Below are 19,696 nucleotides of genomic sequence, written 5' to 3' on the forward strand. Positions count from 1 at the left end.
TTGGATTTGTGATTTCATATGGAGTGATGTTAGTACGAGGAAAATTTGTACGAACACGATTGAACCTAAAATCAATGATTCCCTTGTGCTCCTACGAGGAAAATTTGTCCGAACACGATTGAACCTAAGATCAATGATTCCCTTGTGCTCCATCTTTGTTGGAAGTAATTCATGTCTAGCAAAGATCAATGGGCAAATCTAATGGTATGCACTACAACAAAAAAGGGGCTTTAATAGCACTTGTTTTGACTTTTAATAGCGCTTAAAAACGCTATTATTGATACCACTATTATAGGTTATGTACCTATAATAGCGCTTAAAAATGCTATCATTTGTCATCATTTAATAGCGCTTATTTATAAAACCGCTGTCGTATGTTGTTTTCTGCTTTCTTGGAAAGAGATTTAATAGCGCTTTATTGTGAAACAGCTATTATAGGTCATATATTTAATAGCGCCCGTGCATAAAGCGCTATTATAGTCTTCAAATATACTAGCTTTAATAGCGCCCGCACCTACCTATAATAACGCTTTCTTGAATAAACGCTATTAAAAGTCTTTTTTAAAATAAAAAAAAATCCATTTTCTTTATCAGGCTATACTTGAATACAACAAAAAAAGAGCCAACAAATTTCATTGATTATAATTAAACACCACATAAGACATTCGAAGAGGTACCATACAAAAGTATTGGTTAGAAAATATGCTACTCAAATCTCTTTACAAGTTACTAGAATACAATGGATATCTTCAAATCCAAATATAATTTACATTTAAACTAATCAATATATGAATTACAGAGCATTAAATGCATTGCTAAGCATTGATAAAGCCAAAATTCGAAAGCATGCCTTCACGAACAGTCCATATTCCTGCACAAACTCAGCTTCAGACCCTCCACTTCGAAATCATGCCTAGAGCTCAATATAACTCTGAATTCCACCAAATCAACACCCAGACGAAGATAATTTCGTTATCTATCCATAGAAACAAACCACACTAAGTTCAGAGTTACAGAGAGAGATTTATTACCGTTTGAGTGGAGCCCTGTCCCAAATACGGATTTTACACAACTTAAGCAATTCCTCTTGTTTTCTTGTTCCATCAACAGTCCTTCCAAGCTCCGACCTTCAATTCTTTTCTCCATTTCAATATCAGTTCCCTAGCACTTTCAATTACCCCAATTTACAGAGTATGTGTACATGCAATTGACCCCAAATGAGTGAAGGCTTTAAGGGTGAGTTTAGGGTTCATAAAAAGAGGGAAAGAGAGTGGAATTGAAATTACTAATTTTACCTTAGCTTTTAATACTCAAAACCAGCAGATTAAGATTGTTTCCAACACATGCAACCCTTTGGCCATGAGAGCACATGAAACTGGTTCAAGGTGTGGAGAGGAGAGAATCACGTTGCCTGAGAGAGAGAAAAACAAGGGAAAGGTGAGTTCATGAAGAAGGGCAAATGAATCTGAAGCTACACATGCATTTCTCTTTGGTTGAGATTTGGATTTTTGTGTGGGGTGGAGTTAAGAAAGGGAATGAACGGACAGAGAAGAAAGAAGGGAATGGGTCTTCACTATACTGATGTTTGCTTCCTCCCAATACATACCTGTAATACTAGTCTTACTAGTAATGATACTTGTCCACTTTACCCTCCAACTTATTACTAAAACATGTTTATGCCTTTGAACTATCTCATACTTTGAGCAATAATTCTTCGAGTAACTTCAATCACCATTTCTAATTAATATTACTTATTTTAATTAAAGTCGGGTTGTTACACTTCATGACTGTAATAATAGAATGAGGTTACTATTGCAGCAACCATGGTAGAATGCAAATGATAACAGAACCGGTTGATTATGAATCTAAAGAAGGGGATTTTACCTTGAGAGTAGCAAAGATATACCTGAAGCCAAATGTAAGATGAAGTAAATAAATAACACTTGCAAACCACAAAACAGAAGAAAAGTAGAGAAGACAAGACCTGCCACCATCTTGTTTCTTACATTGTACCTGTTCAAACTTAAAATAGAGCAATTATACTTAATACTATTCAATTCCAACATTCTTCGGCTCCCTGGTAACCACTTAATCTTAACTATCTTTTGATTTTCTATAGAAGAATCACAGTTTATATCAAAGAAAGAATCTAGAAACACACACACACCAATACAGTTTCACATAAAACTAAAAGATGTATACTTCTATATATTTGATTAACAAAGCTTATTCTCAAATTCACAAAGCACAAAATACACTGTGCCTCAAAACAGAAGCACTGCAAGGCCAATAAAACACACATAGTAACGACCAGCAGGCACCGGAAGAAGCATATACAGGGATCAAAAAAACACCCAAAAAGAAAGTAATAGCAGGCCTCTTCGACGAACAACAACAAGAACAACAAAATTGAGAAAGCTGCTAGTTACCATACCTAATCATAAAGGACGACATCCTAGTAGCGATGTCAACACAGCTGTAATATATGGCAACCACAAACAAACCAAAACTACCCATTCTCAATACATACCACAAACACCAACCACACACCTAAATTGTAAGGCACCAAAAACCAGCCAAAGATACAACATTTCTAGCACCAAATGCCCAAGATGGAGACAAAAAAACAGAAGGCACACTAAAAAAAGCTAGCTACATCCAAACAAAGTACCCCTCTCTAAAGCTACAAAAACAAATCCAATACAAAACTCTAATGCAGTCCGAATAGCAAAAAAAACACAGGCAGTAGCTACACATCAAAAAATTGTAGCAACACAAAAATATAGAACAGCAGTAGCTAAAACACTAAGCATCACAGCTTGAAGATTTTGTTTGCCAAATTCACAACTTCTAAAGCATGATAAGAAATCAAACATTGTAGGCATAGTCTATTTTTTTTTTTTGACTAAATGGTAGGCATGGTCTTATCCTCCCTTTAATTTGATTTCAAAGCATCTTTTTCTAAAGTTCTAATTCTAATATATATCAAATATATTCTTTGTAAATATGAAGTTCAATACACATGATGGGCATAATAGGTTCACTAGTCCAAATATGAAAAATAACAAACCACAAATACAAAACAATCGCTTTAAACCCTAAATTAATTGTAGTAACAAACCACAAACACAAACCAATCACCTAAAACCCTAAATCAATTGTAGTAACTAGAGCTGTCAAAGGGGCCGGTCCGGTCCGGCCTGGCCCGGCCTGCAGGGGCCCGGTCAAATAAAGGGGCCGGCCCGATTAGCCCGACCCGATAAGCAAAAGCCTACATGGCCCGATGGGCCGGCCCACTAATTTTCATAGTATTTTTTTTTTGAAAAAAAAAATATTCTACTAATTTTATGTTATATTTCTCAACTAAATCTTCAAGAAGGTAATTCGTATCCCTATATTTTCTCACATAATCTCCCAAACAACAATATCTTCCTCTTTATCCTCATCAAACAAACAAACAAATCTCTAACAAATAATCTCATTCTAATCCAATAAGTTTTTCGTCATATTATTATTATTACTACCAAAAAAAATTCCAAGTTTTATATCTTTCATTCATCCATTGTAATTTAAGTAAAAATAAAAATATAGAAAGAATATAAAAAAAATATAAAAGGCTAAATTGCAGTTTTGGCCCCCCACGTTTCATAATTGTGCGATTTTGGCCCCCCATGTTTCAAATGTGCGATTTTGGCCTCCCACGTTTCATAATTGTGCGCTTTTGGCCCCCCACGTTTCAAATGTGCGATTTTGATCCCCACGTTTGCCCCCTTTTGCATTTCTTGGTCCCGTTGACTATTTTGACCAAAAAATTGATGACATGGAATATTTTTTAATAAATTTTGGTTGGCCAATACAATTAAGACACGTGTAAAAAATATTCCATGTCATCAATTTTTTGGTCAAAATAGTCAACGGGGACCAAGAAATGCAAAAGGGGGCAAACGTGGGGGACCAAAATCGCACATTTGAAACGTGGGGGGCCAAAATCGCACAATTATGAAACGTGGGGGGCCAAAACTGCAATTTAGCCAATATAAAAAGATGATCTGCTTAAAAATAGGAATAAAACAGATTATAGATAGGAACAAAACACAAATAATAACAATAAAACAACAAAAATAATAATAAAAAATTATATATGAATTTATGCATAAAAATAGGACCAAAATATAACAATAAAAAGATTATAATTTTTTTTAATTATTTAAGGGGCCGGCCCAAAAGCTTGTGGGCCGGCCCATGACGGCCCATGAAAAGCCTGACCCAATAAGGCCCGGCCCCCTTTTTATGAAGCTCGGCCCGTGTAAAATGATAGGGCTAATGGGCCGGCCCGATAGCCCGACCCTTTTTGACAGCTCTAGTAGTAACATACAACAAAGAGCAAAAGTGGAGGAAGAAGAGGCATCCTGCAGTAGTCAGAGCTAAAAAATTCAAAGAAATCTGCAATTGAACATAGGGCTCAACATCAAATTTCTACAACTCAGGCAAAATTGAAAAGTGAAAACAAGAATGAACAGAAAAGAAAGCAGAAATAAATTGATCAAAGGAATGACCTGTTTCGTATAATTGTTCGCAGTGAGGGAGAAGGGAGGCGTAGCTGTTGATAACCAAAACAGAGTGGATGAAAATTTGAGTACTGTGTTGCTATTTTTAGGATTTATGAGTTCTGGGTTCAATTGATTTTTGTTTTAGGGTTCAAAGGAGGGAAACGATGGAGAGAAGGTAGTTTCTAGGGTTCAGGTGAGTTTGACTGAGAAAAGACAGTTTATGAGTTCGACAGAGAGAAGAACGGAGAGGACAAAGGTTTCTAGGGTTGAAGTGATCGAACTGCTGAGGGAGAGAAGAAGAAAGATGAGTTCGATAGAGAGAGTGATGGGTTTCTGAATTTTGCGTGATTTCTTATTTATTTTTATTCGATAAAATTCCTATGATAACGCTTCACAAAAAGCGCTAACAAAGGACTACCTCTGTAATAGCGTTTATCCACAAAGCGCTATTAAATGCCACCTTTATTTTTCAATTAGCAACCTATAATAGCGTGTTTTCAAACAGCGCTATTATAAGCGACATCTATAATAGCGCCCGACCCAAAAACGCTGTTATAAGTCGCGGGGTGTAATTTTTAATAGTGTTTTACATAAAAGCGCTATTAAATTGGCGCTATTATATGTCAAAATTGTAGTAGTGATGTTTGGTTTTGATGGATGAACTTAGACTAGTGTCCGTTTCTTGAGATATGGTGTGCTGCCTACCCCCACTTTTTTTTTTATTTTTTTAATTTGTGTTCTTCCAAGTGAAAAATAAAACATCAACATTCTAAAAAGTAAAAACAGTAAAATATAAATATATTTAGAATGTATATGAGAGGGAAACATATCATCTCCGGTGAGTTTTTTTTACCGGAAAGTGTTTAAATGTTTAATGCAAATTATGACTCAAAAAAAAAAATTCTTTAAGGTTTCACAATAGTCCCTTAAAGAAAAAAAATTTCGTCTAAGTCCCTTAAAGATACCTCTGTTAGTCATAACAATCCTTTCCGTTACTTTTTAACTTTAAATATCTTAGGTGGACCAATATTATCGATGGTCCACCATAGACCTCATTAATTTTTTTAATTTAAACCATTTGATTTTTTCTATAAAAAAACACCCTTGGATCTGTAAGGTGCATTGTATCTACCTGTGAACTACCAACACTTAATACTTCTTCATCTTCTTCACCCTCCTTCTTCGTCAATTTCATCAAACAACCCCCATTTCTTCAAACAACAAACCCAATAAAAAATATCTCAAATCAAAAAATATCACTCTTTCTCATTTCAGATCTGAATTTCTGGTTTCACTCAAAAAAATTCTGGTTCCAGATCTGAAATTCTGAATTTTTGAATCTTGCCCATCCAATGTCAATGCAACCTTCATCGGCTCCCATTCCCTTGGGGTTTTTCTGGATCAATCAAGATAATGTGAGTTCTACAAGTATTATACTTGCTTGTTGTTTTGGTGTTTCTGTACCCTTGTGTTCTTGCATACAAATACACATAATTTGAACGTCCACTGTCTAAGCACACTTGAAGCTTTGCAGGTCCTGTGTTCAACATACTTGATGATTTATCTGAATTTTCCGAATCTGAATTTATGTGTTTGATTTTAATTTTCTGGGTTGATGAAGATGAAGGAAGGGAGAAGATGAGGAACAACTGAAGGAAGATGAAGGAAGGGAGAAGATGAAGAACAACTGAAGGAAGACGAAGGAAGGGAAAAAATTGGATGTTGGTAGTACACTATTAGTAATAGTGGACTTAACAGTTTTTTGAAAAAAATTGACGGAAAGGATCATTTTGACTGACAGAGACGTCTTTAAGGACTAAAGCGAATTTTATTTTCCATTGTGAAACCTAAAATGTCTTTAAAAGATCATTTTACTAAATAAGCCAAAATTAAATTAGGTACACTTCAAAAGATCTTTATCGGTCCCTAATTTCCTAACTAGCAAACCTTAAATTTGATATGCCAACATTTCTTTTTCGCCTCTAATTACATCTTGTAGGAACTACAAGAAGTAATTGAAACATCTTTTTTACACACACGTGCGCACACACACACAAACAAACACACACAAACTGGAATTCTATAAATTGAAATATTGTTTTTCATTTTTCAATCACTACAAAGATGTAATTGAAACATCTTTTTTACACACACGTGCGCGCACACACACAAACAAACACACACACACACACACACACACAAACTGGAATTATATAAATTGAAATATTGTTTTTCATTTTTCAATCACTCACTCGTATGATGTTTCATTCAAAATGTTTTTATGAAAGTGAGGGAAGGGTTCGCATTTTAACTTGTGAACGGTGTTTCATTTAGAATATTTTCACGGGGTAATGAAAGGGTAAGGGCGACAGAAGAATTAGGTTTTTATAAAGTTCGCTAGTTAAAGGGTGAGGGTGAGGAAATGGTGAGTTCTCACTTTAAATAGCGAACTGTGAATTTTTTTTAATTTCTTTTGTATTTGCACACTCGCTACTTAACTTGCGAAGGGAATAAAAATTGAAGCGCATGAGCACTTGAGAAGGTCGGGGGCGCAAAAAGAATTCCTTTTGAAGTATTAATGGGTGGATCAATTGAGTGGGCCTTCAAAGATGGGCTTTACTCAACCCAAAATGTTCATAAAAAAAATGAAAAAAATATCAGCCAAATACTAAAGGTTTAAATTTTGGATAAGGGATAAGATTTTTGAAATGCATTTCAGCCAATAAGAAGTGAGGAGCTTCAACAGCCACAACCTTGAATTTGCATTGAACTAAAATGGAAGTACTTAGCCACTCGGGTCCCTCATTTCAACAACTTGTGGAATCAAAAAAACTTAAGCTATGGCAGCTGCTTCTCCAATGGCAAGTCAATTACTCAAGTCCAGCTTCACTAGACCTTTGGTCACACCTAAGGGACTTTGTGGCTCTTCACCACTTCATCAATTTACTTCTTCTAGAAGGCAATTTAACTTCACTGTTAAAGCCATCCAATCTGAAAAGGTAGGATACTTCCCTTCTTCTAAAGATACTTTAATTCATGTTGCTTCAATTATAAGAATAAATGATGTTTTAGATTAAGATTTACAAACTATAATATGTTCATTATTTAATGATAAATATGTTGTGAAAATATATATAATATGTTCATCACTTGGCACCTATTACATTAGTAAACTAGACTATTGAATTTTTATTAGCATTAGTTAATTTCTATAATTGAATAGGATATAAAACATATTACGCACCATTATGCAGAGGAACACATTGTTTTGTTTAATTTAAGGAATCTTATCATTAACATTCAATAAGAAGCCATTATTATGATTGGTTAAGATAAAATTCTGACCCCTTATCTTAATTTTGTTAGTTTTTTTTAGTCATATAACTCTTAAAATGTTCAATTGTGTCATTTATTTATATTTAGTTTAGATTTAAAAAAAAAATTGTAATAGAAAAAAATCATCATCTTGGTATAATAACTTTTATAAAATTGAGACCTGCGCATGCAATCAAGGGTGCTGACTGCACCCAATTCAGGTCCCCCATTTTACAACTTAAACGGGGAGTAGATTCGTTCAACTTTTACGTACACTGCCATTCAATAACACATGTATATTTCATAAAATCATCTCACTACACTTTATTTTAATTTAATGGTGTGATGTGGAAAAATAGCTGGACGTAAACACATATCTATTAAACTCAAATAAAATATAAATTAAAACTTTTCAAAAGTTAATAAGGGACTAAAAATGTATTTTAACGTTAATGTTTTGTTGTTAAATTGGCAAATTCCATTGTTGCAGCCCACATACCAAGTGATTCAACCAATCAACGGTGACCCATTCATTGGAAGCCTTGAAACTCCAGTCACATCAAGCCCATTGGTGGCATGGTACCTCTCCAACCTACCAGCCTATAGAACTGCAGTCAACCCACTACTTCGTGGCATCGAAGTGGGCTTAGCTCATGGGTTCCTCCTCGTAGGCCCATTCGTGAAAGCCGGGCCTCTAAGGAACACCGAATATGCTGGATCAGCGGGCTCTCTCGCAGCTGCCGGGCTTGTTGTTATCCTTAGCCTTACCCTAACAATCTACGGGATTTCTTCCTTCAACGAAGGCGATCCATCGACCGCACCATCATTGACCTTAACGGGCCGTAAGAAGCAGCCCGATCCGCTTCAAACAGCTGATGGTTGGGCCAAGTTCACTGGTGGGTTTTTCTTTGGAGGCATTTCTGGTGTTACTTGGGCTTACTTCCTTCTTTATGTTTTGGATCTTCCATACTTTGTCAAGTAAAAAAAAAATAATTACTCTCTTAATTTCTAATGCTTTTGTGTGCTAATGAGATGATGGATGTACATGTTGTATTTTATGAATCTCATTTTGTTACTACAATGTTAAGTTAAATACTCTCTTATGTTTTTCATTTGTTTTCTGATAATATTTGTTTTCCGTCTTTTATTAGAATTATTGAACTATGTACAATTGATGGAAATGGAGTCTTTGCAGTAAAAACGCGACTATAGGGATGATATTGACATTGATAATTGAAATTGGTTTGCTAAATTTATGATACTTGTCTGATTTTTCACCAAGGATGGTGATATACTTGACTGTATGGAATTGTGATTGCGGACAATCCATGTCCCAAACGTATCACGAATGAATGACGAGTCTTAATTATATTTAAATATAGCATTCAACTTCTTCAGAACATCAGCAACACAGAAAGAAAGCATACAAATCAACAATGTGAACTATGGCAAGTGAAAAGAAATCGCAAACACAAAAGCGTGAGGGAAGAAGTTTTAGCATGATGTCTCCGCTGTGGTGATTGCTTGCAGTAATGGAGAAAGAGTGATAGAGGCAAAAGGAGGAACCGAACAAAACACGAAATGCATTCACTAGAAATTAACTTCATTACAAACACGAATTGACATTCAATTAAAACATGTCACAAGAACCGTGTTGGCAACATTGTCAGCATTGTCGATGTTGAGGGATAACAATCACAATGAATGAATTCTTACAGTGAAGTAGCTAGGTACTAAAAGTAGTTTCTAATCAACTTATCACTATGACTTTTTACAATAAAGTAACTACACCATGTTCATTCAATTCAGTTCAGTTCAGTTTAAACTTTAAACAACAACAGTAGTACAAAAGGAACAATAATGTACCAGAACATCATCGTAGGCAAATAGCTTTCATCAAAGAAAATGTCATCTTTGAGAACACAAAAAAGAAGAGTTTTAAGAACACAAAAAATGAAAATTTCGATTTATTAATTTTCATCTTTGAGAACACAAAAAAGACATTAGGTACTTATATAGGTACCCATTAGGTACTACCATTGCAGCAATACCCATTAGGTACTTATGTAGGTACTTTGAGAAACAATACCTATTAGGTACTCAATGGGTATTGCTACAATGGTAATATCTAATAAGTACCTACATAAGTACCTATCATTGGAGAGGTCTTAGGGTTCTCGTGCCTTCACTAGTAGTAGGTCAGTTTCTTCTTCGAGAATGTTCTATTTGTATCCCTCTTTTTTGCTTTTTAAATGCATGACACCAGATTTACCTATATTGCGGAGACTGAATATTTTTCTATAATTTCATGCATTTTGAACCATTTCTTCATAGGGGTGGCAGGGTTAGCGCAAGCTTGTTCATGCCATGTTAATAGTCATTGTAGAATGAGGTGAAGAGCACCTATAACTATTTTTCAGATTGGTGAGTAAACCAGTACCTAATTTTATAGGAATTGTTTAATTTTCCATATTTTGTTTGTATGTTGATTAATTTTATCATTGGATTCATCTCTAACTGAAATAGTGACATGCCATTTAGAGATGGAATATTAATTTTGACTTTTCTAGTCATATTTTCTTCTCTTTTCTATGTCACTAATCAGCTTTTCTATTGGTACCATAGAATTAGGAGTGCTGATTGGAAAAGGTGGCTGTTTTGGAAATGTATTAAAAATTAGGCCTTTCTTATGTTTCAGCCAAGAAGATGCAGGTTACATATGTCTCTAATAAGGGTCCCATTGGTTCGAGGTAGATGGAGGGGAGGAGGGTATTCTTGACAAAAAAAAAATTCTTTTTATTAAATCATTTTTTAAAAAAAAAATGTTTTTTATTCTTGAAAAAAAGAAACAAAATTTAAAAACATTTTTTTTTTAAAATGTTCCCTCACAATTTAAAATGTTCTATGAATTTAAAATATTCTTTTTGCCAATTTAAAACGTTTTTTTAACCAATCAAATTTCTCTAATAATTGAGATTTTTTGTTTTTGTTTTTTAATTTTTTTTCAAGAATAAAAAAAGTTTTTTTTTAAAAAAAATATTTAATAAAAATAAATTTTTTTTTGTCAAGATTACTCCCCCACCTCCCCTCTCCTCCCCTTCATCTACCTCAAACCAATCGGGCCCTAATTCTCTCTTTTGTTAACATTACATAAACAAATAGTCTGTGGCGGAGCTAGCCCAAAAAGTTGGGGAGGGCCGCTATAAATATAAATCGAATACTCTGAAAAAATTACTAAAAAAATAGCATATCATATTGAGGGTGTGTCTAATATGAATATCTCAAAATAGTCAAAAGATCGACCATTACCAATTTTAATAAATAAATTTTTAAAATATATTTTATGTCAATTGATGTGTAAACTTGATACTTTTTAATTAGTTCTTGTATTTATATTTATAATATTATATGAATCTCTCTAACAAAAAATTAAAATTATTTAACAAACGATTGATCAAACATGAATTTTTATACACTAAAACTCATATTTTCAATAAAAACGTGAGTACATTTTTCTCAATTTTTTTTTTGAATATTTTGACAAAATAAATTGTACATTTTAAAACATCTATAAATTATTAAACAACAAAACATTTGAAGGGAACCTTCAAAAAGTACATTAGACTTATTAATAATAGAAAAAAAGTTTAAAACAATTTAAAGGAGATTAATAACCCTCTAAATAAGAATGTACAATTCCAAATAGAGGGGGTTTGAAACCCCCACAAACTAGAAAGCTGTTACAGAATTGTGAGGTCATCCAAATAGCAGAGGTTAGAAACCCCAGCAAACATGAAAGCAGACAAACAACATAGACTATTTAGCAGGGGTTCATAACCGCCGCTAAATAGTATACCTATGAAGAAAAAGAATCTGGGGCGGACCATGTCTCTGCCTAGCCCATGAGGGGCTCCGCCACTGTAAACAGTACTAGTCAATGTCTTGTAACTTTTTAATTTTTTGGGTGCAAATTTCCTAGTGGATGCTATGGACTACACATTATCTAAAATGTTAAGTTTAAATTAGATTGAAGTGTTAGTTGAACCTACAATTTATCAATGTTTTTTTTTTTCCAGATATATTAATAGCTGTCTTGGTTCAGGTTGGAATTGTAGCTGCAATTATTTAATTATGGTATTGGTGAGCTTAGAAAGTAAGGATTTGTTGAGTTGTTGCTCGAGGACATTATTCAAGACTATTAAATGAAATCATATTTATAGTCAGTGAGATTTAAGCATTATGGTTTCATGATATGGTGCGTGGTCTATGTAATTCCATTTGTACTTTCTTCTCTGTTGTTGTATCATTTCATATAAGTTATAGTTTTTTTGTTAAGATTGCTGGATCTTGATTTAGGTGTAGTTCTGCATTATTGTCAATGCAGAGCAACTAATCAAATATTTTGTAATTTTGGCACTTCAAAGTATTCTCTGTGCTTTGTGGTTGTCTTTCATTTTAATGTAAGTGTTGTTTATTCAAAAAAATAAAATAGATTATTATCTATTTAGACTCAACCAAGTAAAGTTTCTCAATTTTACATGCAGGCTTTAAGTCCATATAGTTGCAACAACAATAGTGGAAATTATTTTAGAGCTGAAATTATTTTTTGATGTGATCCTAAAATTCTATCCCTTAACAAGAAGAATTATTCGGTCATGGAATAAAAAGAATCAAAGTTGAAGATTATCATCCAAGCATGTGATAGTGGAAAATAAAGAGCTCCTCCACTAAGCATATGAAAGTGGTGCACCAAGCAATAAAAGAGCACCACTATCTCTTCTTTTATTTTGCATTTTCCTTGTAATAATTCAGGCCCACTATCATGATAGTTAGTGGCTGAAATCCTTTTGTTTTCTTAGGAGTTACTTTTTGCTTATTACATCATCATAAGTCATTCTTATATATAGGAGGCATGTAACTGTTGTTAAAAGATATTTTGGATTGAGTAAAAATATGAGATTTATTCTCTTTGGTTCTCTGAACCTCATTTTTAGCTTATCGGCTTGCCGTGACGCTAATCTTTGACTTATCAACCGGAGCCTCCATAGCCGGTTGTGGCGTCCTCACGACTTATCAATAGGGTTTTTCCATCCCGGTTGTGGCGTCTTTCCACCACCTCTATCATCACAACTCTTGTTTTGTTCCAACCGCTCCGCGATTCTCATCATTTGGTATCAGAGCTCAGGTTCAAATCAGGTGTTATCTATCCTTTTCAATTTTGTTGTTGGTTTTATTTTTGTTTTTCATAGTTTGAAAAAAAAAGTGAAAAAAAAACCGGAAAGAAAAAAGATGGATGAAGAAATGCTGCAAGTCTTCACCAATGAGTTAGAGAAGTTATTTCATAGTGAGTTTAAAAAAATTCATGAAAAGTTCAACCGCATAGAGAGAAAATATAGAAGAAATTATGATAAAAGAGATAGAGAAAAGGAGATAGAAGAAAGAAAAGTGAGGAACAAATAAAAAGTCATATGACAAGTTTTGAAGTATTGTGGGAGAATTATCTCCTAAAAAATCTAGAGAAGAAGGATAAAGAAAATGAAAAAAAAAGGTGTAAGGAGATACTTGAAAGTGAGGTGAACGAAAAAGAGATAATTGTGAAAGAGGTGAACAATAAAGAAATTTATGAAGAAGAAGAAGAGCAGATGAAAAATAAAGAAAAAATAGAGATCAATGAGAGGGAGAAAGAGAAAAGTGTTGAGAAGTTATTGCATGCAACTACACTAGTCCCTTCTTCTAAGTTGGTTTGTATGATTAAGTGTTGGGACTCTTCTAATCATATTGATTTGTCTAACATTTCTCGTTTATGTCATGAAGGGAACAAAGTAAATGAAGAAGAATTTCCTCAACCAGTGGAAACAAATTACGAGTCTTGGAAAGATCATTTTGTCTGTGAATCACAATGTATAAAAGGGCAAACATATCTTTTAAATCAAAATGAAAACTTATCAAAGGTGAAAGTTATATGTGATGGATTCTTTAGATTTATTTTTGTCTCAGGAGGTATTTAAGCTACAAATTCGAGGTCGAATTCTCTTAAAGAGGGAGGGAATGATGTGATCCTAAAATTCTATCCCTTAACAAGAAGAATTACTTCGGTCATGGAATAAAAAGAACCAAAGTTGAAGATTATCATCCAAGCATGTGATAGTGGAAAATAAAGAGCTCCTCCACTAAGCATATGAAAGTGGTGCACCAAGCAATAAAAGAGCACCACTATCTCTTCTTTTATTTTGCATTTTCCTTGTAATAATTCAGGCCCACTATCATGATAGTTAGTGGCTGAAATCCTTTTGTTTTCTTAGGAGTTACTTTTTGCTTATTATATCATCATAAGTCATTCCTATATATAGGAGACATGTAACTCTTGCTAAAAGAGATTTTGGATTGAGTAAAAATATGAGATTTATTCTCTATGGTTCTCTGAACCTCATTTTTAGCTTATCGGCTTGTCGTGACGCTAATATTTGACTTATCAATCGGAGCCTCCATAGCCGGTTGTGGCGTCCTCACGACTTATCAATCGGGTTTTTCCATCCCGATTGTGGCGTCTTTCCACCAACTCTATCATCACAACTCTTGTTTTGTTCCAACCGCTCCGTGATTCTCATCATTTTTTAAAAAATAATATTATTATTAGAGACGAATTATTTTCCAAGTAGTTTAATGACTAGAATTTCTGTGGTTCAAATCCCAACCCTATATATAAAATGCAATATTCTATATTCACGAGAACTCTGACAATGACATATTATCCACACCTTATCACTGAATACATATTATATTGGTCATATTTTACTCCTTCTAGTTCTAGCATTAATTAAGAGAGTTGGGAACTTCTTATGTTGGTTTAAGTATACATTAATATATCATATGTTATGTCTAACATTAATACAAATGAAACTCGCCATAATATATACTGTACTTATAAAATATTTGTATATATCATCCAGCACAATCAAATCACACTTTCGTGTTTCTAGTTTCTCATATATATCATCATGCAAAAGATACAATCTTCAATTAATTATGCAATAGAAGGCATGATGGGAGATGAAGTTTCATGTTTTGGCCGTAAAGATTGAGAGGCTGCTAGAGAAAGGAGCTCGGGAGGAATAAGAGCATCCCATCCCCTCATTGAGTCAGCAGCATTACAGCTTGTAACACCATCCCAACCAATGTGTGTCACATGTTGCACATCTGTTGGGCACCCTATTTCCATGTCCATTTCTACTTCTTCTAATTCCTCTTCTTTCTCCCCTACAATCATTCATATAAAAAAAATTACAAAACTAGAATTTAAACAAAAATTAAAACTTAAATATATAAAATGTTATGTGTGTAATTAATTTTTCATTATGAATTTTTATGATAACTCGTTCTAGCTAGTTTTTCTCATTAATATCTATTTATTTAAAGATGTCGTAATTATCATAAATACATGTTACTATTGTCGCATAAGATTAATAATGTCAAATTGACATGCACTTTTACTGAAAATATTTATTGGGCGCATAATTTTTACAAAAACTTATAAGTGATCAAAACTTATAATAGTTTTAACGTTGCTACATGCTCAAAACAAATATTGAACTCAAGATTTTGATTAAATTAGAAGATACTCACATCATTGCATCTAATCAGTGCTCTTGAATAATATATTAAATGAAATAAAAACATAGGGATCATAATTAAAAGAGATAATTTAATATAGGGATCATAAAGTTAATATGTTAAAACCATATACACGTGCATATACTCACCAAACAATTGAGAAAGGTTCTTGAAGCCTTTGAACAACTTGTTGAAGGACATGTTAGGCTTTGGAACAACATCAAGGAGTCTCAACGAATTCTTCATACTTTCACCAGACAAATCATCTGAATCCTCGACTCCTTTAGATCCTTCTAATCTTATCATATCATCATCTAATTAGTAACAGATCATGTACAAAATATATACATAAATTTAAACATATCATGATTTTGAAATATATTACCAAAGATATTAGAAAGAAAATAATATCAAATGCTAAATATTTTTGCACACCAATTTTTAGATTAACTTTTTCTTGAATTACCATGTTTTATGTACGAATTTTATCGTCGTTTTACACTGACTAATTTCTGTCGGAGATTCTATGAGACAAACAACGTGGATCAAACTTCTGACTATTTGGCCAAGGAACCTAAGACCTTTATCACTTGGATCAATTCATTTTTGGTATTTTTTTTATGTACATTTTCTCATGCCTATTCTTGTTTGGGGCAACAAAAAAAAGATTTCATAAACGATTGAAAAACTACACAATTGATGAAGACAACAAATTAGACCATATATGATGAAAATACATAATATTAATATAGTACATATATTTAAACTATTGTAGATAAATATGTTTGTGTTTGTCTTATTTTATTTTATTAGCTAAATAAAAGAAAGGGAAACAATACAAAGAATTAATGATGTGCTAATTAAAAATAGCACGTAATATATGATTAATGTTTATATCATATTAAAAGAGAGAGGGAGAGACTTATTGCATCATGTGGTGAATTGGTATCTACATGTTTTGATCTTCTTTGTTGTGGAACACCAACAGCAACACTAGCCTCGGAAATACAACCAGAAGAGAAAGGAAGAATGACAAGCCTTTCCATTCGTTGTCTCATTCTTTCTTAGGTATTGAAGATCAATTGAAATTGGATCCACCAAAAAAATGCAACCCTTTGTATTGAGATATGACAACTATAATATATAGATAGATAGCTACTCGAGAAAATGTTGTTGTTATAATATAGTAAGACACACATGGGGTATGATCCCTTTGGATTCAATTTGTTGTGAAGCATGCTATGATTACGTATATAAATTAGTCAAGCTACATATTATTAATAAATTCGTTTGGTGAGTGAAGGTGACATACACACACATACGCAATAGTGGAATACACATGATTTGGACAATTCTTTAAAGTTATTATTAAGAGAAATATTAATGGGACATTCTTTATATATTGGCTTATCATTTAAAACATTGCTTAATATTGAGATTGTTTAGGTTTCTTTCAACTTAATCAGATGACATTGGTTCAAATTCGATCTTATGAATATAATAATGTCAAAACTCTTAAGGAGAGTTGTACAATCTCCGGTACGGCCTTACTCGGCCCTACATTTTTATGCAGGGAGGCCTAATTTTATACATGGAAAAAATGTAAAACACTTTAATTAGGAAATCAAACATATAAGATTATTTTTTTGGTTAACTAATACGAAGTATCCACTGACTTTGTCGGTAACTAATATCTGTTGAATACTTGACTGATCACTTTTAGTAGAACAAAGACCTTGCTTAAGAAATCCGAGTCACATTTCACCCGGATCAATGAAATATCAGTAATCAAACATATAAGATGTTGAATTTGACTCATCTAAAGTAGTTAAGTGAAAAATCAATGATTAATATTATAACCACGCGTGATTAATTATTGATTATCGAAAGTTGATATTGTTGGGTTTTTGTATGTTGGCTACATTTTGCAAAAACATATTTTAGCCAAGTGTTGAGACATATGTGTTGACCCCAAGTGTTGTGACAAATGTTGGTACACTTTGGAACAACACCTGTCTGTCTGACTGTGCGCGCCAGCTAGCGGGTTTTAATTTCTACTCAATCTTTTGAAGATTTGATTGAAGAATTGTTTCAAGGTTTCTTACAGAGGAAGGCGCACGTGTTTAATGTGTTTCAGGAGGCAGCCGAAACCCTAGTTATATTTTCTAAAGGAATTATATTTTTGGAAAATATATTTTTGTGTTTCAAAAATAGAACTATTATTTTCAAAAATATATCATTGCTGTCGCAATTCAAGAAGCCCTAATTTTGTCTTGAAGCCCAAGTCGTTCTACTACTATAAATACGAAGGCAAGCATATGGTTTCAAGCATCTAAAATCGTGTCTTACAAAGCGTGTGTTTTTAGGGATTTTAGAGTGTTAATTGTGAGTCTTTCTTGTGTCTCATTGATGCAAGCTTAGGACTTGTGTTTATTGAGTTGTAAGTGTGAACTTCTCCTAAGCTTTGAAGTACGGAGATTGTTCTATTGTGTTGTGTGGTTTGCTCGCAAGCTTTTAAGCAAGAGTGAATCCTAGTTTCTTAGGAGTGTGTCTCCACCTTTTGTAATCGTTGAAGTTTATAACAACGCTGTCTGTGTTGTTAAGGTGGGAATTGGGACGGGGTCTCATATCTAGGAGTTCCTAGGTAGAAGTGTCATTGGGTAGTGATTAAGTGAGAAGTTGTAAACGGGTGAGTTTAGCTTCGAAGTAATACTGCTGATAGTGGACTTCATTCCTGGATTGGTATCCCCCAGAGTAGGCTTTAGGCTGAACTGAGTTAACAACTCTTGTGTGTTATTTACTTTACTGTTTTTATTGTTTTATGTTAAGTGCTCTGTTTATAGACAAGTGTTGGCGCACCGGTAACAACATCTGTCTACAACAGACAAGTGTTGATACACCTTGATCAACACCTGTCCACTGTGTGGCAGGAATTTCAGATATTATTCATTTTACTTTGTCAAAAAATAATCATTTTACTCTTTAAAAATAAATTGTTGTCTTTGTCCATAAGATGAGTGTGTTGATTTAAAAAAAGATGGAGCAATCACAAAGAGTGTTATTCAGTTGAGTGTGTTTGTAGTACATAATTTTATTTTATTTTTATTTTATAAAAGTACATGATATTTTAATGAAGTGTATAATTCTATAAAATCATTTCACTTATAACGAACATTACGTTACATAGGAAAAGTTGGTTGAGTAGTGAATGAATAAAGTGAAACCAATACCAATGCACATTGAGATAATAGATCACATCATAATTTTCTCATTCAAGTGCCTCTCCGTATCTACTTTAATCAATCTCCATAATTCATTCACTTACCTCTCTTCTACAATAAGTCATCAACAATATTTAATTATTTTTTATTTATCTTTTCCTTGTAATTGGTTTGTTTATAAAATACATTTAACTTTTATTTTAAACAAAATTCCCTTATATATCTAATACTCCTTTTCAATGTTTTAAGAACCGGACCGGACCGGCCGGTTCAACTGGTTCAACCGGGAACCGGACACAGCAGCGGTCCGGGCTAGTGTTGAGAACCGGTAGTCTGCAGAACCGGAAAAAAACCGCTTAAAATCGGTACGAACCGTCCGGAACCGTTCGAACCGGTGAACCGGAGGCTGTTTGAAAAAACCGGCCGGTTCGGAATCTTTTGAAAACTAAAAATAAAAAAAAAATTGAAAATGGGGAATTAGATATATAAGTGAATTTTTTTTTTTTTTTCGTAGAGAAGAGATTAAATTGAAAATGGGGAAAAACAGCTTCACCGGCGAGACGGCAGCGAAATTCCGGCCGACAAGCAAGGTGGTTGTCGGCGACATGCACAAACAATGGATTAGCCAGATCCATTGTCACTCGGAGCTTATCTGTGAAAAAATGAACTAATCACCGGAAAATCGGAGAATCGCCGCACCGGAGAGTCATGACTGAGAAAATGGAGAAATAAATGGCTATTAACAAGCTTGATGAGTTGCTGGAAAATCCTTGCTTCGTTCATAGTTGTTGCCTTGTAAGTTGGTATGAAAGGTGGAAAGAGAAAAACAGTACCAGTAAAAAGAAAGAGATGAGCGTTACATATTCTTTTAATATATTTTAATTAACATTTATCTGCATCTCTCTTCAATCAAGGCAAAATAAGTGGGACCCATTCACTTTAGTGTTTCTTAAATAGTGCTCCAGGGGCACTGTTTAGCATTTGCCTTTAATATAATTG

General features: G+C 33.6%; 2 protein-coding genes and 1 long non-coding RNA gene across 3 annotated transcripts; 1 reads left to right on the top strand and 2 right to left on the bottom strand.

Moving 5' to 3' along the window:
• Nucleotides 1-616: 616 nt before the first annotated feature.
• LOC123889754 lies at nucleotides 617-2,226 on the bottom strand. The gene is made up of 2 exons (XR_006802636.1): nucleotides 1,032-2,226; nucleotides 617-931 (listed from the first exon to the last, which is right to left on the bottom strand). It is a non-coding gene; the product is annotated as an uncharacterized LOC123889754 (long non-coding RNA).
• Nucleotides 2,227-7,342: 5,116 nt separating this feature from the next.
• Nucleotides 7,343-8,977, top strand: LOC123888603 (photosystem I reaction center subunit XI, chloroplastic). Its single transcript, XM_045937684.1, has 2 exons — nucleotides 7,343-7,549; nucleotides 8,356-8,977. Exons 1-2 carry the CDS (start codon nucleotides 7,391-7,393, stop codon nucleotides 8,845-8,847), a joined length of 651 nt encoding a protein of 216 aa, XP_045793640.1. The 5' UTR covers nucleotides 7,343-7,390; the 3' UTR covers nucleotides 8,848-8,977.
• Nucleotides 8,978-14,719: 5,742 nt separating this feature from the next.
• On the bottom strand, nucleotides 14,720-16,699 carry LOC123888604 (CRIB domain-containing protein RIC4-like). Its single transcript, XM_045937685.1, has 3 exons — nucleotides 16,399-16,699; nucleotides 15,626-15,769; nucleotides 14,720-15,122 (listed from the first exon to the last, which is right to left on the bottom strand). Exons 1-3 carry the CDS (start codon nucleotides 16,532-16,534, stop codon nucleotides 14,890-14,892), a joined length of 513 nt encoding a protein of 170 aa, XP_045793641.1. The 5' UTR covers nucleotides 16,535-16,699; the 3' UTR covers nucleotides 14,720-14,889.
• Between the last annotated feature and the right edge of the window lie 2,997 nt (nucleotides 16,700-19,696).

This window comes from Trifolium pratense, linkage group LG6 (genome assembly GCF_020283565.1).
Source record: "Trifolium pratense cultivar HEN17-A07 linkage group LG6, ARS_RC_1.1, whole genome shotgun sequence".
In the NCBI taxonomy this organism is placed as follows: domain Eukaryota; kingdom Viridiplantae; phylum Streptophyta; class Magnoliopsida; order Fabales; family Fabaceae; genus Trifolium; species Trifolium pratense.

Bases quoted from the DNA above. Each gene is read 5' to 3' on its own strand.
- LOC123888603 (XM_045937684.1), top strand. From the start codon at position 7,391: ATGGCAGCTGCTTCTCCAATGGCAAGTCAATTACTCAAGTCCAGCTTC. The intron at 7,550-8,355 runs GTAGGATACTTC...CCATTGTTGCAG, and splicing joins AAGCCATCCAATCTGAAAAG to CCCACATACCAAGTGATTCA.
- LOC123888604 (XM_045937685.1), bottom strand. From the start codon at position 16,534: ATGAGACAACGAATGGAAAGGCTTGTCATTCTTCCTTTCTCTTCTGGT. The intron at 15,770-16,398 runs GTCTCTCCCTCT...TGATAAGATTAG, and splicing joins TTCACCACATGATGCAATAA to AAGGATCTAAAGGAGTCGAG. The intron at 15,123-15,625 runs GTGAGTATATGC...GAATGATTGTAG, and splicing joins GAACCTTTCTCAATTGTTTG to GGGAGAAAGAAGAGGAATTA.